A 23,177-nucleotide genomic window follows, 5' to 3' on the forward strand; every position below is an offset into this window, starting at 1 on the left:
ACAGCAGCTCGGTCCACAGTCCGCAACCGCACTGCGGACACACAGACCACGGTCCCCACGCACGGCCCCGGGGACGGACTCCGAGCCCACGACGCTCAGGGAGGGAACCAGACACGGAAGGCCACACGGGGTGTGAGTCCATTTATGTGAAACATCCAGAACAGGCACATCCAGGGATGGGAAGGGGGCTCGGGGGTGGGGGTGGGGGGAGTGACAGCTGATGGGATGGGGTTACGGAATGTTCTGGAGCTAGAGACAGCAGCACAACCTCATGAATGTACCAAAAATCACTGAATTACATGCCTTAAGATGGTAAATGGTAATGCATATTTTACCACAGTAACGACAACGGTAGCAAGAACTGGAGGTCTGCCTGCCCCTCACTTGCACCTGCTCCTGGCTGCCTGGGCCGCGCCTCCTGGCTCCGTGCCCGGCCCTGCTGCTGGGTCTCACGCAGTCTCCCCACTTCCCTCTTGGTGCACACCCAGGGCTCCCGCTGCCTAGGGGTAGAAGCCCAAGTCGTCCCTGTGGTCCCCAAGGCCCTGCCGCCCCTGCCCTGTCCCCTCCCCTGTGCAGCTCCAGAGCCTCCGCAGGGACTGTGCCCTCTGTCCGCACCCCCACCCCCACTCCCTGCTCTCTGGGCCCCTGATCACTCGGCTCCGTCCCTGGGTTCACAGGTGCCCCACCCCAGGGCCTCCTGCCCCGTCGCAGCCACATGCTTCTCACTGTCCACCACAGCTGGGGCCCACGAGGGCAGGCGCTGCGGTCGTCTCTCTGGTCCCCACTGCCCAGGACAGGGCTCCTCACCTGCAGGGAAGGGCCTGGGTGCTGGCCAGCCGTGGGCAGCTGCTCACTGTAGGGGGGGCTCACCCTTCTTCTCCGGAACCCCTGGGGCCCCTGACCTGCCGGGTCCTGCTGCAGTCACCACTCCTCTGGCCTGGGCTGGCTTTCCTCTCCAGCCCCAAGACCCTCTGCTCCCCTTGATCACCTCCAAATCCCCCTCTTCTATGGTCCTCGCGGGCGTCCTCAGCCCCCACTCCTGCCGCCCCCCCACGTCCTCCCCTGCGGCCTCCCTGCCCCCCACAGGCCCCTGCCTCACCCCCCCCACTACTACTAAATCGCTTTCCCTTTCCCACAAAAGCCACATGCAAGGATCAACAGAAACAACTCTTGCCTGCCCCCCACACCCCCAGCCTCCCCTGAGATGCTGGGCCAGCGAGGTCACCCACTGGCCTCAGTTTCCCCATCTGTCAGGTGGAGGGGGCAGCAGCGTGTGCCCCACCTGACAGCTGCTGTGCGGCCCCCTCACCTCTAACACCCCCCCCCCCGTCCTCATCTGCTCCTCCGCCCGCGGCCCTCCCTTTACCCCGCCACTCCCGCCCTACTCTCCCCCTTCCAGATGGCAGCCAGGGGGGTGCCTCCTCCCCACAGCAGCCACACCCTAGCTGGGCCACAAGCGCTGGCCACACCCCCGTCCTCGGCCCCAGGGGACCCTGAACTCGGGGTCACCGGCACCTCTTGTAGACTGCCCGTGAGTCTTCTCCATAACCAGCTCAGCCAGGACGAGCTGCCTGCCCCCGTGTGCGACATCTAGACACCCCAGCTGGGGACCAGACAGATGGACAGCCAGCCCTAGCAGTGCATGAACCCACAACTGGTTTAATGACGACGACGCATTTCACAAGAAACAAGGCTCGCTCTGCACCAGGCGCCCCCCGTCCGCTGCCGTGCACTTAGCCCCACGCAGACTCCCGCCCCGCTGTCCCAACTCCCAGGCGCGGGTCCGCCAGGCGGGGGTCCTCCAGGCCGGGGGGCACGGTGTCCCAGGCACAGCCAGCTCCTAGGCTCCGGCAACTGCACAAGGCGAGCGCGTGGCCGAGTCAGGGCTGTTTTCTTAAAAAAACACTCAAACAAAAATAACTTGACCAATCAAAACACACACATCTATGTACACTGTCCCTCGTCCGTCCCGCGGCAGGCAGATGCGGGGCCTGGGGCTGGGGCGGCGGGCTCCCACCGCTCCCCTGGTTCAGGCAGGTTCAGCTCATCGGGAGCGGTAAGCGCTGTCCCCCCCCGTGGGTAGTGGGTGAGCCACTGCTCCTTCCCCACCAGCCTGAAACTTTGCTGGGACCAACCTACAAGAACACAAACAAGTCCAAAGAAAAGTCACAAGTACATATATACATGTGCACACACATGGCCAACGGAGGGGGGCACAAGGCCAATGGGACCCGGAGGGGCTCTGCTGGACTCCCCCAGCCCAGGCCTGCCCCACCCTGTCCACTCCATCAGCACCCCGTGATCCAGGAGGGGAGGGGAGGGGGAGGGGGAGGACTGCTACTCATGCCCCCGGCCACATGCAGACCCTCCCTTCCTCCCTCTTGGTCTCCTGGTCTGGAGATGAGGCAGGAGGGAGATGGGCTCACGGGCAGCTGCGGACAGAGCAGAGTGGGTTGGGGGAAGCTCAGGAAGTTTCTGGAGGAACCTACGGGTGCCTCCTCCCCTGGCTGCCCCACGGCAATGGCACAGATGGACAGGACCCAATGGGGTGGCCTGGGGTAGGGGAAGGGGCTGGGGAGGAGGGGCCAGATGCCCACAGGACCCGGCCCTTAGGGTCGATTCTGCCCTTGGGTCACCCTGACCAGCTGCCCAGCAAGCCACAAGCACCTGAGTCCTGCTTGGGGATAAAACAGGGCCGTGACCCCCGTTAGTAACAAGGACAGTGCGGGGTCAGGGTAAGCACAACACAGAGAGCGGGCCTGTCTCATTTTCTGCAGACAACAAGTCCATCTCGAGATGACCTCCTTCGGCCTGGACACTGCCTGGGGCGCGCTCCTGACGTGGCGCCGTGCCCCCGAGGAAGTCAGCGGCGTGGCTGCCGGGGCAAGGGCGGTGGGACTGGCCACAGAGAAACCTATCAGGTGGCTCTGTCCCTCTGATCCATGGGCCGACCCCAGCCGTCTGCCCAGCCCCATCTGAGCGGCCTGGCGTCCAGCTGTCTGTCCCGTAGGCGTGAGTGGTGATGGCGGTGGTGACGGTGAGCACGTGCTTCTGGGAAGAGCATGCAGCCCCGACGATGAAGCGGCGGACGCAGAGGGAAGCAGGCTGGGTCCCAGGAGGCGTCCATCGTGCTCCGAGCTGAGCAGCCAGACAGATGGTCCCTGCTGGGGCCCGGCCACGTCCCCGCCCCAAACACCGGCTGCCAGGGTTCACAATCAGGCTTTAATGAGAATCTTCAGGATCTCTCCAGGCCCGACTCCCCACCCGCCCCGGCTGTCTCCTCTAGGGACCGCGTGCTGGGGAGGGGAGGGTCCATGCACGCCGATGAGAGGTGGGACTCTTCTGACCCAGACGGTGAGGCCCGAGGCTTTACCGGATCCTGGTGAAGAGGTTGAGGACTGACACGGACTCCTGCAGGGCACACAGGAGGGACTGCTGAGCCCGCAGCCCCTGGGCGACCTCACCTCCCAGTAACCGCGGGCCGCTCGGCCAGGCCATCAGGGCGCTGGGGAAGGAACTTCTGCCTGGAGGGCATGCGAGGCTTTGGGCCAGGGGAGCCTGTGGGCACCTTCCCCAGCACCCCGAGGCGGGGGGTGGGGGAGCCAGGCTCTGAGTGCCTTGTGCCACGCGGCTGGGGCTGTGCGGCGAGGCGGGAGCAGAGACAGAGGGGACATGGGCGTCCCAGAGGAGCCTCCCGGGGAGACCAGAGCCGACGGGGTAAATGGGCTGGTTGGGTGATTGGGGGAGGGGAGCCCCCAGGACAGGCTGAGGGACGCGCGTGGGGGAACATCTGGCTCTGATACCGACCCACTTTACCTTTGTCGAACGGGTTTTGCTAAAGACGTTCCAGAACCTCAGCGTTTCATCCCCAGCACCAGTGACTATGGCCTCTCCATCAGGGGACATGGCCTGCGGAAGGGAGGAGACAGACCCCCCACCCTTGGCCTTATGCCCTGCAGGCAGCCCTACTCGGACAGGGCTGCCGGAATGCAGCCAGGGGCGGGGGACAGGCCCCACCGAGGCCACACAACAGAGCCGTGGTTAGAGCACCCTGGTCAAAACACAAGGCCGCCCCCCACCCGCTGCAAGGAGAAAGAGTCTGTTCTGTAAAATCGGACAAATGATAAGTGGGTTTTAAGCACAAAACATTTTGTTCTGAAAAGAAAAAAAAAAAAGCACATCTGCAGACAGGAGGGGTCCTTCGTCCAAGCCAGAGCACATGGCGATCTGGTGAAACGATCAGAGATCAGCCGAGGGCTCAGACCTGGGTTACCTAGCGAGATTTCTTTCTGTGCATGTCCAAAAACACACAAAAGAGTGGAGGAAGGGTAGGGATTCGGGAAAGCAGACTCCGGGTGGTGGGACAACCTGGCCGTGCAGACAGGAGCCCATCCTGCTGTCCAGGCCTGGAGGCTGCCCGGGCAGGGGGACGCGGAGGCAGGGGCTGCACGGGGGCACAGGACAGTGGTGTTCTTCCAGACCCCGGGCGGGGCAGACTCACCAGGTACAAGACCCTGTAGGAGTGCCCGGTCAGCTTTGCCACCTGGGTCAGGGACGGGTACTTCCAGACCAGGATCTGGTTCTGCGAGTAGCCGTGTGTGCTCACCTGGGGGGTGGAGCGCGCACTGTCGGAACTCAGGCCCCCCTTCTGGGGCCCTGGGGCTCAGACGCAGGTGGTCCGATGCACCCACCCGGGAACCATCTTGGGCTCGCTGGGCAAGGCGCGGAGGCCACAGGTGACCGCCCTCGCTCCCTGCGAGCCTGTCTGGTGCTCCCCCCACCTCCCGCCTGCGACACCGGGCTCGTCTGCCCCCAGCTCCTCACAGAGGGCCTCTGAAGGCCTTCCAGCCACGAGGAGAGGCGCGCACTCACCAGCTCGTTGGCGTGCTTGGACCAGGCGAGGTTGCACACCTGGGAGCCTGTATCGATGCACTGCAGAGGCTGCCCCGTGAGCGTGTTCCAGAAGCGGATGCAGCGGTCGGCCGTGCCACCACCGGACGCCAGCAGCCCGTGCTGGTGTGGGGACCAGGCGATGGCCTTCACGGCTGCCAAATGCTCCGTGTACTGCTGCACAGGGCTCAGGCTTGAGTGGTTCCAGACCAGCAGCTGCAGGGGCAGCGACGTGAGGCCCCCCGCCGCGGACAGCACCCGCATCGCCCCTGCCCTGCGACGGAAGGGACGACCCGAGGCCGGGAGGGCGGGGGCCCCGGGGCGCCTACCTTGTTGTCGTTGCCCCCCGAGGCGAGGAGCTGGTGGTCCGTGGACCACTTGAGCCCACACACCTCCTGCCGGTGGCCCTGCAGCCGCCGCTCCGACTGCAGGGGCGGGGTCCGGATGTCCCTCTGCAGGATCATGCGGTCCCGGCTCCCAGACGAGAGCTGGTCAGCATTCCAGGCCAGCGCCCCTGGAGGCCGGGCAGAGGGCAAGGGAGGCTGAGTCCTGGCCCCCCCCGCCCCCCCGAGATCACACCTGCCCCCTGGGGCCCAGGTGGCTCCTCACCGACACGAGCCGTGTGTCCTTCCAGCATGGACAGCTTCTTCCCTGCAGCCGCATCCCAGATCTGCACAAAGCCCTTGTGCGTGCCCACGGCCACGAGGTTCCCCTAGAACGAATCGCACGGGGAGAGAGTGGGCATCAGGCCCAGGCGCAGGGCCCTCTCCCTGACTGGCCACCCTGGCTCTCTTCTCCCTCCTTGCTGCAGGGCCTTGCGCACCGAACCCAGGATGAGCTCTGGGGGAAGCATCCCACTTCTCTGCGAGTTCCTTTGGGCCAAGAGGATACCCCTCCTTGGAACCCTCTGGGAAAATGGGTCACACAGACACTCTAGCTGACACACTGAACATCTGTGTGCTTCCACGCGTGGGGGGGGGGGCAGTCCGCACGGGACCAAGTCTGAGGAGCCCCATCACTGTAACCCAGGCTGGGGACAGGCAGGGGTGCTGAGGCCACTCCTGCAGCTTAGACGAGTGACCTCCAGGCTGGGGTCTGAAGCCCCCTCAGCACTGGGCAGGGCCCCCACCAGGGAGACCGGGTCAGATGTCCCCAGTGCCAGCCCTGCCCAGCTGGGGGACAGGGCCCGGGTACTGACCCGTTCAGACCAGCCCACAGACGTCACTGAGTCCCCTTCCACTGAGAGGTCGCAGAGCCGGGTCACCTGGGGAGATGGGAAGCAGGCGGTGTGAGCCACGGGCTGCCCGCCGGGCCTCCGAGGCCCTCCCCATCTGTTCCTCCCTCTGTCCGCCCCCAAACCACCGTTCACTTGCTCGGGAATACCTCAGGCCCGCGCGCACTGCTGTCAGTGCTGAGACCCGGGGCAATGTGGCCGGGGTGCTCAGGAGGCTGCACCCCGGGGCGGGGGGGGGGTGCCACACAACAGCATGGGGATTACAGACTGCACAGAGCCTAGGCGGGGGGGGGGGGGGGGGGGGGTGACCAGGGCACCATGCTGCAGGCGGAGGCCACAGACTGTCATGTGCTGAGGGGTGGCCCTTTCTCTGAGGCAGCTTCAGCCTCCTCTGGAACCCACTTGCATTTGGTTTTATTCCCGAAAACAGCCCACCTCAAAGAGCAGTGGGTTCCTGCCCTGCAGGCCCTGAACCCCAGCAGCGACTCCAAGAGATTTACTGCTGAGGCAGGTGTGAGGACCACCACCAAGGACGCGGCCCTCATGGCAGTCCCCAGGCTGTGCTGGGCCTAGACCCCATCCCTCTTCTGCTGACACGGAGGAACTGGGGAGGCTGCGGCCCCCCCGCAGGAAGGGGTAGGCCCTGGGGGCATGCGGCTGGTGCTGCCCTGGACCCTGGGGACTGGCTCAGTCCTGCCTGATCCCCCCACCCCCCCAACGCACGCTCGCTCAGTGGCGCCACCTGGCTGGTGCAGGCACTCCACAGGTACACGCAGGTCCCCAGCCCCACGCTAAGCACGTTGAGGGATGACCAGTCCACCAGATTCAGGTAGAAGTCGTCCTGCAGCTCTGGTGCGTCCAGGACCTTGAAGGGGATCTTGGAGATCTTACGGGTAGGTTTCCGTGGCGACCGCAGTAGCTTCTGACTGCAGGGAGGGAGAGCCACCTCGTGATCTCCTCTCCTCCTCTGCAGCCCTAGGAGCACTAGGCTCCCCCCGTTGGGGTCTCCTGCTCATCCCGCCCCGCCTTCTGCCCCCCATGTGATCCCAAAGCTACGGGTGACCCAGTGGCCACCAACCTCCCTGAGCTCTGACAGCCACACAATGCCCTCTGCCCGGCACCTCCTCTGGGGAGCCATCCCTGACTCCCGTCTGGGCCCAAGGCCACTGAGCCTGCAGTGCATCCCCAGGGAGGCCCCCTGAGCCACCCCTGCCCCCCTGAGCACAGTTCTCGGACCAATCTTGGCTCCCAAGCACCGCCTGGCTGCCTGTCCTGCCCTGTCCCAACCCCCACAGGCTCAGACTCACCTTTTGTTGCTGACAGGGGACAAGGAGTAGGGAGACACATCGTTGCCATCGTCAGGGCTGGAGCGCTTGGTGCTGAGGGAATACTGGAGGCAGGGGAGGGGGACACCTGCTGAGTGGAGCCTCGGCCGAGCTCAGGGACCTCCCGCCCGAAGCCCTGGTGCCCCCGCGCTGCCGGAGGCTGGGCAGGAGGGCAGGGTGTGCACCGAACCCGGGATGAGCTTTGGTGAGAAGCATTCAGAGAAGCCAACCAGGCCTCGGGCCTGAGGTGTCGTCTGGACAGTGACTCGCCCGTGTCGGCCTCCCCGCTGCCCCCCATGGCCACGAGCCCCCTTGGCCATCTCTCAGGAGACCCAAACCAGGCTCCTTCCAACACTGCGCGGGGGCTGCCCCGAGGCTCAGGACCGTGAACTTGGCACCTGGCCCAGCACTGCCTTCGTGGCAGCAGGAGAGCAAAGCCTTGGTTAGAGGCGTGGGGTTAAGCGGCTCCCAGGGTGAGCGCGGGAGGGCAAGTGGGGAGCCGGGCCGGCTGGCTCACCGTGAACAGGCCCTTCTTCTCAGGCGTGGAAGGCTGCAGCCTGCGGTCCTCTGTCTGAGGGTCCTGCACCTTCTCAATGCCGGCTCCCAGCAGCTCGTTCTTCAGCAAGGCGGAGTAGGCCAGGCCGTCTGCAGGCAGGGGGCTCCATGAGGCCAGGCAGGGGCAGGGGGCCGGGATGCGGGGCGGGGGGTGGGGGGGCCTGACTCCTGACCTTTGCCGTTGTCTGAGGTGGCGTCCTTGGCTTTCCGGTTTTGGCTGGGAGACTTCTCATTTTCCTGTGGGAGACGGGGGCAAAGGAGGCAGGGCCAGCTGGAGCTAGCTCCCGGCTCACCGGCCCCCCGGCCCTGGCCCTGCCCCGCTGCCCTCTGGGCAGCCCCTCACATTGATCCTGTGGAAATTCACGCTCCAGTTGGCCCCGGCTCTGGAAGGGATGAAGCGGTCTCCATGCTTGCTGGGGGAGGACACGGGAGAGTTGGCGGGCGTCAGGGTTCGCCGCATCTCTGCCACCTGCAAGGACAGAGGGGCTGGGCTGGTGCTGCGGAGCCCTCAGTGTGCAGGGCCGAGGCCAGCTTCCCCTCTCAGACCCTGAGGCCAGGCCTGGCCTGCCTCCCTGCACTCGGCCTCTGGCCGCTGACCCAGAGGATCGAGTTTAGAAATCCGGGTGGCAGAGGTGAGACGGTGAGTGAGCCACGTGCTCGGTCTGGCCTCCCTGGTCCGGGAGGCCGGACACCGGCGAGCGGCAGAGGGCACAGTACAGACCGAAGACCCTGGTCCCTGTGCGCAGAGAGCTGCCGCCCCGTCAGCCCCATCTCCATCAGGCAAGGACGGTCCCCCGTGCAACCGCGAGTCACTCACCAGAACTGGGGAGTGGACGCGGGGGCACGGTTCCCAGAAAACCAGCCCACCCCCCTCGACTGTCCCAGAAATGCCCCCTTTTTAAAAGATTTTATTTATTTATTTGAGACAGAGAGAATGAGAGACAGAGAGCATGAGAGGGGGAGGGTCAGAGGGAGAAGCAGTCTCCCCGCTGAGCAGGGAGCCCGATGCGGGACTCGATCCCGGGACTCCAGGATCATGACCTGACCCGAAGGCAGTCGCTTAACCAACTGAGCCACCCAGGCGCCCCGAAATGCCCCTTTTTCTATAAGGGATCTGCAGTGGATTGAACTGTGTCTCCCAAAAAGACACATTGAAGTTCTAATCCCCGGGCACCTGGGATGTGACCTTATTCAGACACAGAGTCTTTGCAGGTGTCCTCCGGGTAAGACGAGGCCACGCTGGAGTGGGATGGGCCCCAAATCCACGCTCCGTGTCCTTCTAAGAGTCAGAGATGCCGACATCTCTGAGTGCCGACATGCACAGAGAAGGGGACACGAAGACAAGGCAGAGAAGGGAGTGGTCGCTCTGAAACCAAGGATTGCCGGCCACACCAGCAGCTGGGGGAGGCAGGAGGGGCTCCCCCAAAAGGCCCCCCAGAAGGAGCGTGGCCCTGAGACACCACAGGTGGAGGCCTCGACTGCCCGGCGCAGAGCTCAGAGAGCGTGGAGCGGAGCAGCGAGCACAGCCTGGGACCGGTCAGGAGCCCATGACACAGGCAGCGTGGCTGAGGGGGTGGGGTACAGGAAAGAGGCGCCCCCAAATGCTGCTGGCTCCCCGCAGATAAGGACCAGGCCACCTCATGCCACCATCACACCTCTGCCCGGTGAGGCCAGCCCCACAGCTCTGAACCCCAGCTCGGAGACATTGGGCCCTTCACCTCCCTCTCTGGAAACTGAGAGCAGCTCACCTCCCCTGCCCCCCTCCTCAGTCCTGAGTGCGGCCCCACGGGAACAGGGGTCTGGAAGCTGACGGCCCATGTGGGCTCCTGCAGCAGGAGGCGCGCAGGAAGCCCGAGGAGGGGACTCCCTGGCGTGTGGCTGTGCCTCTCACCTGCCCTGCACCCCATCCTCTGCAGGGTGGAGCCCAGCGGCTCACTGCAGTCCCCACCCAGCCCCCGCGTGGAGCCAGGACAGTGCCAGCGGGGGTGGGGTCCAGGTACTCACGCAGGGCATCGTGTTCTCATTCTGAACAACGATCTGCCGGAGGAGGCGCCGCTCATAGTCCTGGTCCATGGCGACGCAGGGCAGGCCCAGCCCGCCGGCCAACGTCAGCCGGCCAAGGTCAGCCTGGGGCAGGAAGGGCAGGAGAGGTCAGCACCAGTAGGCAGCAGCCCCCTCCACTGCCTGGTGACCCCAGGGAACTCCATGGTGATGGCCAGGCCCCCCACCACGTGTAGGACCTCCCTCCCGGGAACCAGGGTGAGGGAAGCCACAGCGGGATGTGACAGGGAGGACTGGGGAGAGACCAGGGCTCCCCCTGGCCTTTATCCTGGTTAGTGCAAGTCTCTCATTTATTCCTGGGCCATGAAGCTCGCCCTAGGACCATCCCTCCAACCCATGCACCCCATCATGTTGCCTTCCTCCTTCAGATCCTGAGGCCACAAACTGCCCCCCAAACCACATCCAGCCCTGAGATTGGGGGGGGGGGCTGAACAAGGGCTGAAGTGGTCCCAGCATGGGTTCCTCCAAGTGGGGAAGCCTCTGTGTCCTAAAGCAAGAACGGGGCCATAGTCCTCACCCTGCAGGACCATGTGTGCAAGCGGGTGGGGTTCAACAGCACCCCTTTGTAGAGCTCATACCCACCCCCCCCTGCGCTCAACCCAGCTCAGAAGCCTTCTCTAAAAGGAGTGAGAAGAGGGGAGGTAGCAGCAGAATGTTCTACAAGGAGCACATGCAGCAAGAAAGGGCTGAGCGCTGTCCAGCACGAGGGGGAGCGAGCGGCCACCGCGGAGAGAACGATGCTCTTCACCGCAGGGTTGACACCGGGCCCAGAGCCAGCGGCTGCTTGCAGAAACCAATGGGAAATGTCTGCCAGCCGTGCCTCCCCTTGGAGGTACCGCAGAGCCTCTGGAGGCTGAAGCAAGAGTTCGGGGGACAGAGCCTGGCACAGGGGGTGCTCAGAGGACTGCAGCTTCCCAAGGAGCACCTGCTCTCACCCCAGACCCCCCGCACGCTCACAGTCACCGTCCCTCTGCTACTCTGGCTGCAGCCCAGGGCTGGGACAGGAAAATATCACCAAACTGAAAAGCAAAACCTGGCCAAAAATTAAAAGTTTACGAATTCCGAGGTGTAGCACCCTGGAGAAGTCAACGCTTGGCTTAAAAAAAAAAATTACAGTAAGAGACACGTAACAGAAACTGTAGCATCGTAACCATTTTCAGTGCACACTCAGCTCAGCGGCATGAAGCCCACTCACGCGGTTCTGCGAACACCCTCAGCATCCGGCTCCAGAACTTTCTCATCCTCTCGAACTGAGACTCTGTCCCCAGGAAGCACCAACTCCCCACCCCATCCCCATGAGCTCCTCGCCACACACACACACACCCACGTGACCCAGGAATTCCACTTCTAGGTATATGCCCTGGAGAAAGGAAGGCAGACCCACACCGAGACTAGGACTCTCGTGTCCTGACTAGCGTTATTCGTAACAGCCAAAAAAACAGAGACTCCCAAGTGTCTCCCCACAGATGAAGGATAAATACAGTGCAGTCCATCCACACACTGAAATGTGATTCAGCCTTAAAAGGAAAAGCTGTTTTGACACCTGCTCCAACATGGATGCACCTGGAAGACACCGCGCTCAGCGAGAAGCCAGACGAGGGACACATCCTGCGCAATCCCACTTGTAGGGGCTCCCCAGAGGGTCCCGTGCACAGAGACAGAGAGTAGACCAGAGAGAACGTTTGCCCTTTCAAACAAAGACACCTGAGGACGCCTCGGTGGCTCAGTTAAGTGTCTGCATTTGGCTCAGGTCATGATCCTGGGGTCGCAGATCAAGCCCCGCATCGGGCTCCCTGCTCAGCGAGGAGTCTGCTTCTCCCTCTCCTTCCAGCCCTCCCTCTGCTTGTGCTCTCTCTCAGATAAGTAAACTTCAAACAAAGACACCCAAGGAAAGTACTAGCTTTGTGGCACCCAGGAGGGAGCAGACCTGGGGGAACACCACTCACACCTCTCCAGCTGTGGCCACACGAGGAGACATTCAGGCCAACCTCCCTAAGTCCTACTTTCAACATCCCCAAATGGCCTCTCTGATGGGTTCCTGGGCCTGCGGCGGACAGACCGGGTACAGCACGTGGCTGAAGGACCAGCGTGAGCCTGCTGAGTTCTTTACCCTCACCTGCGACGGGGGGACATGGAGGGCTGGCCTGGTGTGGTCCAGCCCAAAGCCAAGCCAGGTGGATCAGACTCACAGGAACATGAGCATGGCCCCTAGTCACCACTGGGTGTCCCACACCACGTTCCGTTACCACGTTAGTGGGCGCTCTCAGTGCGCGGCCGCACACGCACATGAACACGTGACGGCTGAGCCGGGGGCAGCAACACCCCAGGGTCACATGAGGGCACGGACAGGGGCTCTTGCCCACAGGCCTGACATCTGTGCCCACCTGCCCCCAGGGGCCTCCCTCCACTGGGCCTGGAGTTCCTCTGAGCTCCCCCAGCCCCGTCGTCCCCACGGGGCCACACAGCGGGCCTCCTGCTTTGTGAGTGAAGTGGGGTTGAGGCCCTCCATCTGGGGTAAACCTGTGGGAGCAGCAATCCCCTTCTTGGCCATAGCCCCCCACCTTGCATGTACCCTGTGTGCCCTGGCAGAGGTCCCCAGACCGGTTTAGCCCATTTGTCACAGAGTGGAGTCCAGAAGTGGGGGATGGCTGTGACCCTCAAGCCTCCCTCATTTCTCTGGGGGTGAGGCTCCTTCCCCAGCCTCTCCTTCCTGTCCAGTTCCAAGCCCACCTACTGGCCTGCCCCAGGACAAACCCCAATGTGTATCCTCACCACAGGGACCACTCCTGGGGCAGCATGGCCATGAGTTTCTGTCCAGGCTGGAAATGCCCATTCAGAAGACATGGTGTTTCCCAAGGGGGAGCCTAGGCCACATGCAAACGGGGGCTGAGTTCCAGGAGGCCAGCGTCCACTTCGAGGACCGAGAATCCCCAGTGGGATTTTTGGCAGGGAAGAAGAAGGGACACATGGCTCCGTTCTGGTCAGTTCTACCATCAGTGGGTACTCTACCAGAGTTGGGCCAGGCAGCTGCCCCCTCCAACCTTGCAGACAAGGAAACAAGGACCAGAGAAGCAGCTAACATCCCTCTGCCAACCGTGTGTGGAGTCAACCCTGGCCGGCCCTGGCTGGAGCCTTGTCCGCCACCCACCAGACACAGAGCCCTGAGGGGGGCCAGGTGAAGGCCATGCTCAGTCCATATGCTCAGCGGATGCCCCTGCCCTGCTCTCCCCCAGTAGGGCTGCTCAGGGCCGGTGGGGCTCTGGGTGCGAGGGAACGAGGGCTTTCAGCCCCGGGAATGGTCACACTGTGGGCTACGGGGGTCTAAATCTCAGCCCAGGCAAGCTCGCTTCCAGTGGAAAACAGAGCCCCCCATTCACAGAGCAAGGCCACCATGCTTATGTCCCCAGGTGACTCCCTGTGAGGCCAGCAGGGTTGATCTGTCACATGGACAGCAAGTCCCAGGAGAAACGAAAAGCGTCCACAAGACAAGACAAACCACAAACGGTTTTATTTAAAAAGACGACACAAGCGGGAAAAACACCTGCCAGCCTTGGGAGATACCGAAGCGGTGAAGGGTGTGAGCATGGCGTTCCTGAGAGCAACGCGCCCTGGCCGGCAGCCGGAGGGCGGCAGGTCCCTAGCCCCGAGCTTCCAGGCAGCTGACACAGCCCGGCCGCCCAGGCCAACACAGAAGGCAGGCACGCGCGCTCCTTGGCAGGAGCTGAGACCCGACTTCCAAGGAAGGCAATTTGGCAGCTGCTTTCCAAATTTAAAACGCACATCCTTTCTGATGCGGTGTCTCTACTTCCAAGAATTCGCCCGTAATAGTTGTGTGTGCAATATCACGTGGACAAGGACGCTGTCTGCAGGCTGCGTGTGGGAGCGGAAGGCGAGGGCTGACGTGGTGGCGTGAGGCTCCTGTCCCCACTAGGGCACAGGGCAGTGGGAGGGCAGTGGGGGGGGGCGGTCAGCGAGCCCCACGCATGTTGAGTGCAGCTCCGTGCCAACAAGCTACTTCCGGAGGGCGGGGGAAGAACCCAGTAGCACAGGTCAGCTCAGGGGAGAGGAACTGGGGGTGGGGGACAACAGGCCAGGAAGGAGCCTTGCTTCCCCAAGCATGTCTGTTTGCACTTCTTGGACTCTGAGGCCCCGGTCCAGGGGTGGAGCATGGCTGGCAGGGCACCCAACATTCGGCCGCCTTCACCGCACACTTGAGAACGTCCTAATAAAGTATCTGCGAGCCTGCAGTGACTCTTCTGTTGGCGAGCAGTCCGGAGCATGGGCCGTCCGCAGGCCGAGCCCGAGACAGAGCCGGGAAGGCAGCAGTGAGCGCCCCCCGAGCTCCCCCAGCTGACCGGGGAGGCTGGTGTCCAGGTCAGGTGAGCGGGGGCCAGAGCCCTCGGTCACTCGCTGCCACTGTCCCCTCCATTGGGTACTGTCCCTGGGGGACTTGCCCACCTACCAAGCCAACCCCTAAGAAGGGCGTCTCCTCTTCCCCCCAACGTGGCCCCCAGGATGAAGAGCCAGGAGACCGACCTCAGGCCACTGTCCCAGACAAGCTTCCAACCTCCAAGCCCGCTCTTCTGGGAGACAGGCAGCAGCCCTGTCACCTCACAGGACAACAGTGAGGTTCCCTCACAGCGAAAGCTGGGGTCTGCACGGGTCAGGGGTCGCCCAAGCACCAGGGCCGCACTCCGTGCACTGGCCGTGCTCCGCTCCTCACTCACCCCAGGCCCAGAGCTCTCTGAGAGCAAGCCGATCCCCACCAGCAGTCATGGAGCAGGGCGCAGCCTTCTCTGCAGCTCCCCGCTAGCCCCTGACCTCACCCAACCAGCCCCGCAGTGCGCTGCTCACATGGTTTCCACCCACTGAGCACTCGCAGAGACGGCCCACTCTAGGTAGGACCCGGTGGTTCTCGCTGGGGCCATCCTGCCCCCCAGGGGACATGGGGCGGTGTCTGGGGACTTGTGTGGTTGTCACGACTGGGGTGCTCCTGGCACTGAGGGGTGGGGGCCGGGGCTGCTGCTCAGCCACCCCCCCCCCAGTGGTCCGGCCAGAATGTTCACAGTGCTGAGGGACAGAGACACTCTGGGCCAGGCCAGGAAGGCTAGCTGATGAGGGAGACGACAAAACACGTGGTCTGGGCCTGGTGTGAGCAAGGACCGAGGACACAGCACACGGCGCCTCCAAACGTCTCCCAGCCTCCTGGAGTGGGGGCGGCTGCGGGGGGGGGCACAGCAAGGGCGGCGGCATGGAGAGGCAACAGTCTCCCCTCCAGGCCTGGGGGCAGCACAGCGCACCCACATCTCCTCCCAAGTTCATGCCGGGCCCCGGGGCCCCCAAGACGGAGCACTCTGCTTCCAGAAGCGCTCACCAAATTTCAAGTCCTCCAAGGTCCTGCTCATCTCGAAAAACCGGTCCCTCCTGGCTTAGATGTTGTAAGGCTCTTCAGCAAAAGCCAAAGGAATGAAACAGCCCCCACAACAGGGCTTTCGTGACTCGGTGTTCTGAGGGTGACGCCGGTCTGGATGTGGCTACCTATGAAATTATCTACACCAGAGGCTCTCCCCGTTGTGACGACCACAGATGTCCTTGACACCACCCAGCGTCCCCCAGCAAAACTGTCCTGGGTGAGGGTAACTCCGGCTTCTGTGGGGGAAGCCGTATCTGCCAACAGGTAGAGGTCAGGTGGCACTTGCTACCACCCACCTGCCCCATCCCGTGTGGGCCCAGGGTCCCAGGTGAGCAGGATACTGCTCCTGGCCCCGTGGGACAATGACAGCAGCGGGCCAGTGTAGCTCCAGGTCCTGTACTTAATTCTGCCCCCAGGTGCAATGCTCCCTCCCCTTCACAAAGGAGGAACCTGCTGGGATCCTCCCCAGGAAATGTAGCCCCAGCACCCACGCTCACCCTCCTGCCCATGGCTGCTCACATCACGACGCTCCCCCAGGTGGGAGGGTCCCCAGGCCCAGCACCGGAGCGAAGGCCTGCTCTGGAGTGGGGCGTCACATCACACGTGAATATCCGCTGGTTGGTTCTTGCGGGAACCATCCACCGATTAGGAATATGCTGGTAAATGGCTGGGGGCTCCCTGGGAACTGGCACCAAGGGGCACAGCCCTTCGCGAGGCCCCTGAAATCTCCAGAGACGCATGCACCCGTGGGAGAGATCCATAGGCGGAGGCTGCAGGAGACCCCGGGGTAGCTCCTGGCGCTCTCAGACTACCTGACTAGCAGCCCTTTCCTCCTGCGGAAGATGAGAGCGTCCTGCCGGGCGCCCAGGGGCTGGTTGTATTTTTCTCAGCCTTTCTCTAAAAGGCTGGGAAAGTACCACATGAGGAAGACCCAACTAGAAAAAGGGGGAGTTGTCCAATGTTCCGCTCACATGCAAGCCTCTGGCTTTGCTGCTTCTGCCTCAGCTCAGGCAGGCTTGGAACCAGCCCTCACAGCTCCTTCCCCCACCACCGGTCAACCCAAACACCACGCCGTCCTAGAAAGGTCTATCAGAGAACGAGTGGGGGGGCTCGCTCCAGAGAAGGACACACCTGGCTTTGAGTCCCAGCCTCCATTCCTACTGGCCCAGTAGCTCTGGGCAAGCAACTTCTCTCCGACCTGGGTTAACGGGAGAACACCACCTACGGTGCTACGAAAGTGGGCGGGACTTCTGTGAAGCAGCTAGTGGAGGGCCTGACCCAGAGGAGATGCTAGGAAGGGGTGGCTGATCCCCCCGCTCGGGGACAGGTGCACAACAGCCTCCAGATGGGCCTGCTTCCTGCTCCTCCATCCGCAGCATGTGTGGGCTATGTGGCAGGGGAGGTGCCCTGGCGGCCACAGCGGTAGGCTGGGGGCCAGGTGGAGCCCCTTCTCCTCCCTCACCACAGCGCCCCCCCACCCCACCCCCCACCCCAGAGGAGGGAAGACTGCAGTCAGTAAAAGACGTGAGGCTGGTGGTGGGAGGCCTGGCCGTGGTCTCCAGACATCGACTAGAACTTAGGCTCCTGGGCTCCGAAAGGGACTTCTGAACAGGGAGACCCCACCCAGCAGAGGGAACCCGATGAGCTAGTGGTCCATCGCCTCTCACTACAGCAAAAGACAAGGCCCAAAAGAGCTGGAATCAAAAAGGACCGCGCCTGACACAGGACAGCGAGACAACGTGCCTCCCCTCCGGGGCTGATGTGCATCAGCCTGAGGGTCAAGTTAGTTCTGGGGAGGCCTGGAGGTCGGGGCCCCCGAGGAGCACGTTCCAGCATGCGTGCAGTCACTCAGCTGAGGCTGACTCCCCACTCGCTCTGTGCAGACAGGCCCTGGGGCTCACCAAGGAGTCCTGCCCCTGCCCCAGGCTGGCAGTCTAGAGGACGTGGCTTTCTGGACCAAAGGCTCTCCCTTTCCAGCCTGTGACAACGGCCCGAGAGACACTGCGGCTCCCCAGGCAGGCACTGCTGCACGAAGCCCCAGAAATGTGCCCAAGGTGAGGCCGCTCGCCCCCCACCCCTTGGTGCTGCAAGACGCCCGTTCTCCGTGTGACGGGGTGAGACATCCAGCCCACGAGGCCGTCAGGGTCCGCAGCAGCCCAGAGCACGCAAACCCCTACGCAAAGGAAGGATGACCTGGCAACAGCACCCAAACGATTTATGCTCACGTTCGTGTTTGCAGCTGTGGTTTATGTCAGAGAGCCAGATCTCAAGGCTGGACGGGCCTTAAAGGGGTTCGGAGTGAGCCCCCGCACAATGGCATCTGCTTGCACACCTGCAGGGACGAGGAGCTCACCCTCTCACAGGCAGCCTTGAGCATCAGAAAGTGCTTCCTCAATATGTCTCGCCACGGATCCCACTTCTGGGTCCCAGGTAGGGGCAGAAGGAAAACCCTAAAACCTAGTACGTTTAGGGCAAGGACCCCCAACCCCATCTGCTGGCACTGGTGACACCGGGGCCACGTCCTTCTCTGTGGGGGGCCGTCACGGGCATGGCAGGGGGTGGAACAGCACTCCTGGCCCCCACCCACTCGATGCCAGAACACCCCCCCGGGACAACCATAAATATCCCCAGACATTGCCCCCAGTGGAGAACCCCTGGTTTACAGGAATCCTCAGGGGGAAGAGTGGCTTCCCTCAGGCTCAAGAGACCAGCGCTGACCTTTCTCTTACTGTTCAGCCTTCCGTAAGTGCAGACAGACAAGCTCTGCGCAGCAGTCTGCCCCTGCCCTTGCTCCCTCATCCTCCCCCGATGCCACCTCCAACCCAGCCCGCCTCTGCTTACTCCTTATTGTAGGGCACTGCGCAAATACAGCCCGATGCATCCCGCACAAGCCGGTGGTTCCTTCCTCTGGACAGAGCTTGTGCAAAAAGGCACAGGGATCTGGAAGGAGCGGTTGCTGCCCTAGAGAACTGCACAGAGGTTCGGGGAGGCTGGGTGAGGCCGTGCCGGGGGCAGGAAGAGGGAAAAGTAAGGCCAGCCAGAAGAGCAGTCTCCCGGGTGGCGTCCCCGGGCTAGTGGCAGGGGGGTGGGGCAGCACGGGGAGCGGGGAGCGGCGGGAGCTGTGCCTCTGTGCACTGAAGGCAGCCTCACGCGCAGACCGGGCAGAGCACTGGGGAGCGGGGCGAGCAGGACCATGCCTGCCGGTCCAGGTGAGGAAGCGGGCGGTCCCGAGAGGCCGGGCGCGGGAAAGGTTCAAGGAAAGAGTGACCTCTTCTGGGCTAACTCAACCCAGGTGCCTGGAGGACGCCCAGATGCTGACTGGCACTGGCCACGTGGGCCTGGAGTTCTGGAGCCAGCCTCGGGCAGCCGCAGCAAACGAGGACAGGAAGTGAAGTGTGCCCGCCAAGAAAGTGTGCCGAGGGCAGAGAAGCATCGGAGTTCAGATCAAAAACAAGGGTCACCACACAGGAACCTGCACTCAACGGTTCGCAGCGGCTCTCGTCCCAACAGGCAAAAGGTGGACACAGTCCAAGCGTCCACCCACCACGCAGCACATCACTCGGCCTCGGATGGGCCAGGCGCCCACACGCGCGGCCCCGGGGACGGACCCCAAGCCCTCGACGCTCAGGGAGGGAACCGGACACGGAAGGCCACACGGGGTGTGAGTCCACGTGGGTGACACGTCCAGAACAGGCTCATCCTGACAGAAAATGGGGCAGTGGTTGCCGGGGCTGGGGAGGGCAGAGGACTGATAGGTAAAGGGAAGGAGGTTTGTTCGGATGAGAATGTTCTGGCATTAATGGGATAGATGCAAAAGCTGGAAACCACTGAACTGTGTACTTTAAATCACTAAATCACATGGCATGGGAATTCTTTCTGAATAGATCTGTTAACAACAAAAATTCAGCAAATAATGAAAAGGAGAGCCAGTGGAGGAGGCTGCTCACTGACGGGAAGGTGTAGGAAGCCAGGAAGAGAGTGGAGTCCACAGTCCACTTTCGGGGGTCGAGGACTAAGCCACTCGAGGCTGCAGGGCCGAGTCATGTGCTCCTGTCCCAATCTCAAGTGAGGGAGCCACAGTAGGAGAAAGCAGTCACTTGCCAAGGACACAAGGATGCATGGCGGTTGGAGGCACGGATGTCCCCCGTCTGGAACGTCAATGCCACACGAGAAGGAGCCCTGACTGTGTGCGAGCCGCAGGATGCGCCCGGCTCCAACCACCCACCGCCTGCAGCCACTCCGCATGCACCAAATCTTGGGCAGGTGGAGTGAGAGCTGGCCAGGGCAGTGACGAGTGGACCTGACAAGGGGGAGGCTGCTGGGGCCTGTGATGGATCAGAAACTGGACGGCGGGAAGCTGCTAGGCAGAAGAGGGGCGGCCTACTATTCCCTCCCTCGCTCTGAAGGCCATCAGCTCCCTGTGCCAACTCCCGGAATGGGCCAAACATACCCTACCCTCTGGCTGTCCCCGCCCTTTAGCACCCACTCAAGCCAGGGTTCTTGAGCTCCAGTCTTATGGGGCGCAGAGTCCCTGCCCTCACAGGGCTCTTGGACTGAACTCCGGTCCCCAGATCTTCCCCCTCGGCACTGCTGATATTCGGGGCCATCCTGAGCACTGGGCAGAGGGGTGGGGCAGCAGCATCCCTGACCCCACCCATTCGATGCCAGGAGCACCCCCGGTCGTGATCACCACAGACACCCCCAGACAGCACCAATGTCTTCAGTGGAGAACCTCTGCTCTAGAACAGAATTACAACGGCAGTGCCATTTCGCTGGTTCCTAAAGACCAAGTCCCTTGATCCTGACACCTGACATGAGTCTCCAGGATCGGCCCTCCAAACAGAACCATTTGGGATCCTCACCCTGCTGCTCAGTGTTACCAAGCAAAAAGTCCCCATGACCAACCCCACTCTGGTCCCCAAATCCGCCAGGCCAGGGGCCCCAACAAACAGCACCGGGAGATTTCCTGCTGAAAGAGAGGGCCTCGTGTGAGAATGGAGGCAGACTGGCTTCTGAAGACTCATCGCCTCCCCATCTGCCTCCAGGCACTTCTCCCCTAGCCCCAAACAGCCACTGCCACCGGCTGGGCCACAGGGTCTGAGATTTCCCGGGGGCCCAAATGGCCAGCACAGCTAGCTCCCTGGACACTGTCCACCACCCAGCAAAGCAACTGTCCTTTGAGCCAAGGGCTGTCCAAGGGCCAGAAGCCTGATTTTCAGAGGGGGAGAGCCCATAATCCCCAACAAAACCCTCCTGGAGCAATGGAACCCTGTTCACTCGGAAAGTGGCCTGTAACAACCAGCACACCTGCGTGCACTCTGGGGCTCAGAAGGCACGCCAGTCTAGCAGTTTCTGTTGAAACAGAAGGGCCCACGACCTCAAAGGCCAAGACGGCCCATGAGAAGTTCTGCACGAACAACAGCCTAGGATGCGTTCTAGGGGACAATGCACCATTCTGGGGACCGTCCCCAGGAGATCTCATCAGCCTCTAGCGTGCAAATCCCCTCCCCCCTGCAGGAGAGACCACCCAACCTCCTTCATTTCAAAGACCTTCTCACCTACCCCGAACCTGGGGTAAGGGGAACAGCTGTGTATGTTGAGATGGATTGTTTTTCTTTTGGTAAATCCTCCCCGTCTAAAGTATAGTAAGAAGTTGGCGGGGCGGGGCGGGGCGGGGCGGGGCGGGGCGGGACGGAGGGTGTGGTGTGGCCTCACCAGAGGGAGGCATGAGGTCATCCCTCTGAACTGGAGTGGGGTGGGGGTGGGGGGCTAGCTCCCAGCACGACAGGCACCTGAGCGAGGGGCGGATTTCCAGGGGAAAACGAAACAGGTCTAGGCTAGACAGCTGCACAGCGGAGGGTCTCCGGCTTTGGGTGGGGGGCAGGTCTAGACAGTGCAGGACCAACGGGTGGGGGTCTGCAGTTTTTAGTGCGGGAACATGGCTGTGATGGGAGGAAGCACTCCACACCTGGGGGCTCCGGCCGTCGGGCGGGTGCTTACAGGAAAAGGCAGGAGGTTCCGGGCCGGGAGGGTAGCCGGGCAGAGACAGGTCGTCTCAGATTTTGGTGGGGTCAGGGCCCACATGGAGCGCTTGACACGGGCTGGATGGCAGCTGGATGGGGTCAAGCTGGGGGGCTGGGGGCGCAGAAGGCAGTGGGGTTGGGAGCGAGGGGGTCACTGATGCACTCAAACGGCGATGCCTAAGTGCTCCTGGGTGCCAGGAACCCAGAGGGGCGCCCACACACACAAGGTCTCCACGCCTCCGTCTACCTGTTCCAGGGCCACGAAGCGGGGGAAGGGGGCCTGCTTCGAGCCCGGCTGTGTCGTGACAGCCACGGGGGGCAGTCTCGATCCGGGCAGGGCCTGGGCTGGGACGGTCCGATTTGGAAGGGGCGGGCTCGAGAGGCCAGAGGTGCGGAGCCGTTCTGGGGGACAGCTCCGCCCCGTTTACAAGCGGACCTCGGACGCGAGCTGCGGGGGGAGGGCTGGGCTGCAGGTGGCTCGGGCTGGGGCGCTCATGCAGGGCCGGGTTTGGGGGTGAAGGCGGGGGTGACATGCGGAGGTCACCCCGGGCCCAGCTCGGCACGGGGGGCGGCGTCCAGGGGGGCTGGCCGGCTCCCGGAGGACCCGAGCGTGGGGGCCGCCGGCTCGGTGTCGGGGCGGAGGGGGGAGGCCCGCGCCGCCGTCGGGCCCTGCCCGGCTCGGGGGGAGGGGGTCGCGGCTCGGGCCCGGGGGGCGGGTCCCCACTCCCCGGCCGCCTCACCTGGCTCGCTCCGGTCGCCCGCTGGCTCCGCCGACCCCGCCTCTCGCGGCGCCGCGCCGCGCCGGCCACCGCCGCCCGCAGCTCCACCGGTCCTGCCGCGGCCGCCGCCGACGGGACCCCGGGCTCCGCGCTCCTTAATATGGCGGCGGTCGCTGTTCCGCGGCCTCCCGGAGCCCTCCTCCGCCGCGCGCGCTCCCGCGGCCGGCCACGCCCCCGCGCCGGCGCGCTGCGTGCGGCCGCCACGCCCCGCCACGCCCCCTCGCGCCCGGGCCTCGCGCCGGGGCCGCGCCCCGGCCCGCCCACCCGGCGCGACTGCGCCTGCGCGCGTCGGGCATCTCGGGAGGACGTGACGTAGCTGGTGATTCGAATCAATACAGGAAGCGCGGCGCCACGCGTTGCCATGGGCGACCGAGGCCGGCGGCCTCTCCCGGGCCCCGAGGAGCCCGGCTGCGTGGGATGTGCGGGAATGGCTCTGCTCAGTTAGGACGCGGTTCTAGTGGAGGACAGTCGCAGAGCCGGGCACTCAAGGGCAGGCAGACCCACGCCCCATGAGGGCAGGCGCACTGCGTGGTAGGCGCAGATGGGTCGACAGCAGGTGCCTGTCTGGGCCGGGCCGACCCCACTGCGTGCGGCAGCCACTTCGTTCGGTCGACCAGCGTTTACTGCGCTCCTACCCAGTGCTCGTCCAGGGCCTGGAACCAGCACACCTGCGTGCACTCTGGGGCTCAGAAGGCAGCCAGTCTAGCAGTTTGTTGGAAGCAGGGCCCAAATCCTAATCATCTCTGCCCACCCCCCACCCCCTAAATGGGCAGGGGATCCAGACATTTTCCAAAAGAAAAGAGACGACCGGCCGAGAAGCTCACCACCATTACGCATCAGGGAGGCGCAAGTCACAACCAGGGAGCTCGCACTTCACTCCTGCCAGGGCGGCTACGA

The 23,177-nt window shown here is 63.4% G+C and overlaps 1 protein-coding gene across 4 annotated transcripts; it reads right to left on the minus strand.

Moving 5' to 3' along the window:
* Positions 1-126: 126 nt before the first annotated feature.
* Positions 127-22,437, minus strand: FZR1 (fizzy and cell division cycle 20 related 1). Of its 4 annotated transcripts, none has more exons than XM_064574497.1 (14): positions 22,242-22,436; positions 10,009-10,131; positions 8,348-8,473; positions 8,178-8,241; positions 7,967-8,094; positions 7,432-7,514; positions 6,867-7,050; positions 6,089-6,154; positions 5,500-5,602; positions 5,220-5,404; positions 4,873-5,106; positions 4,502-4,606; positions 3,808-3,909; positions 127-3,411 (listed from the first exon to the last, which is right to left on the minus strand). In XM_064574497.1, the coding sequence occupies exons 2-14, from the start codon at positions 10,075-10,077 to the stop codon at positions 3,370-3,372; spliced, it is 1,491 nt and encodes a 496-aa protein (XP_064430567.1). In that variant the 5' UTR covers positions 10,078-10,131; positions 22,242-22,436; the 3' UTR covers positions 127-3,369. The 4 variants fall into 4 exon arrangements, with proteins under 4 accessions (XP_064430567.1, XP_064430574.1, XP_064430584.1 ...); XM_064574504.1 differs by having other exon boundaries at positions 3,817-3,909; positions 22,242-22,435; XM_064574514.1 differs by lacking the exon at positions 22,242-22,436 and adding an exon at positions 18,320-21,160.
* Positions 22,438-23,177: the final 740 nt, after the last annotated feature.

Source organism: Mirounga angustirostris, unplaced genomic scaffold, assembly GCF_029215605.1.
Source record: "Mirounga angustirostris isolate CCGP_5_RB_7025 unplaced genomic scaffold, mMirAng1.0.hap1 SCAF_1, whole genome shotgun sequence".
NCBI lineage: Eukaryota > Metazoa > Chordata > Mammalia > Carnivora > Phocidae > Mirounga > Mirounga angustirostris.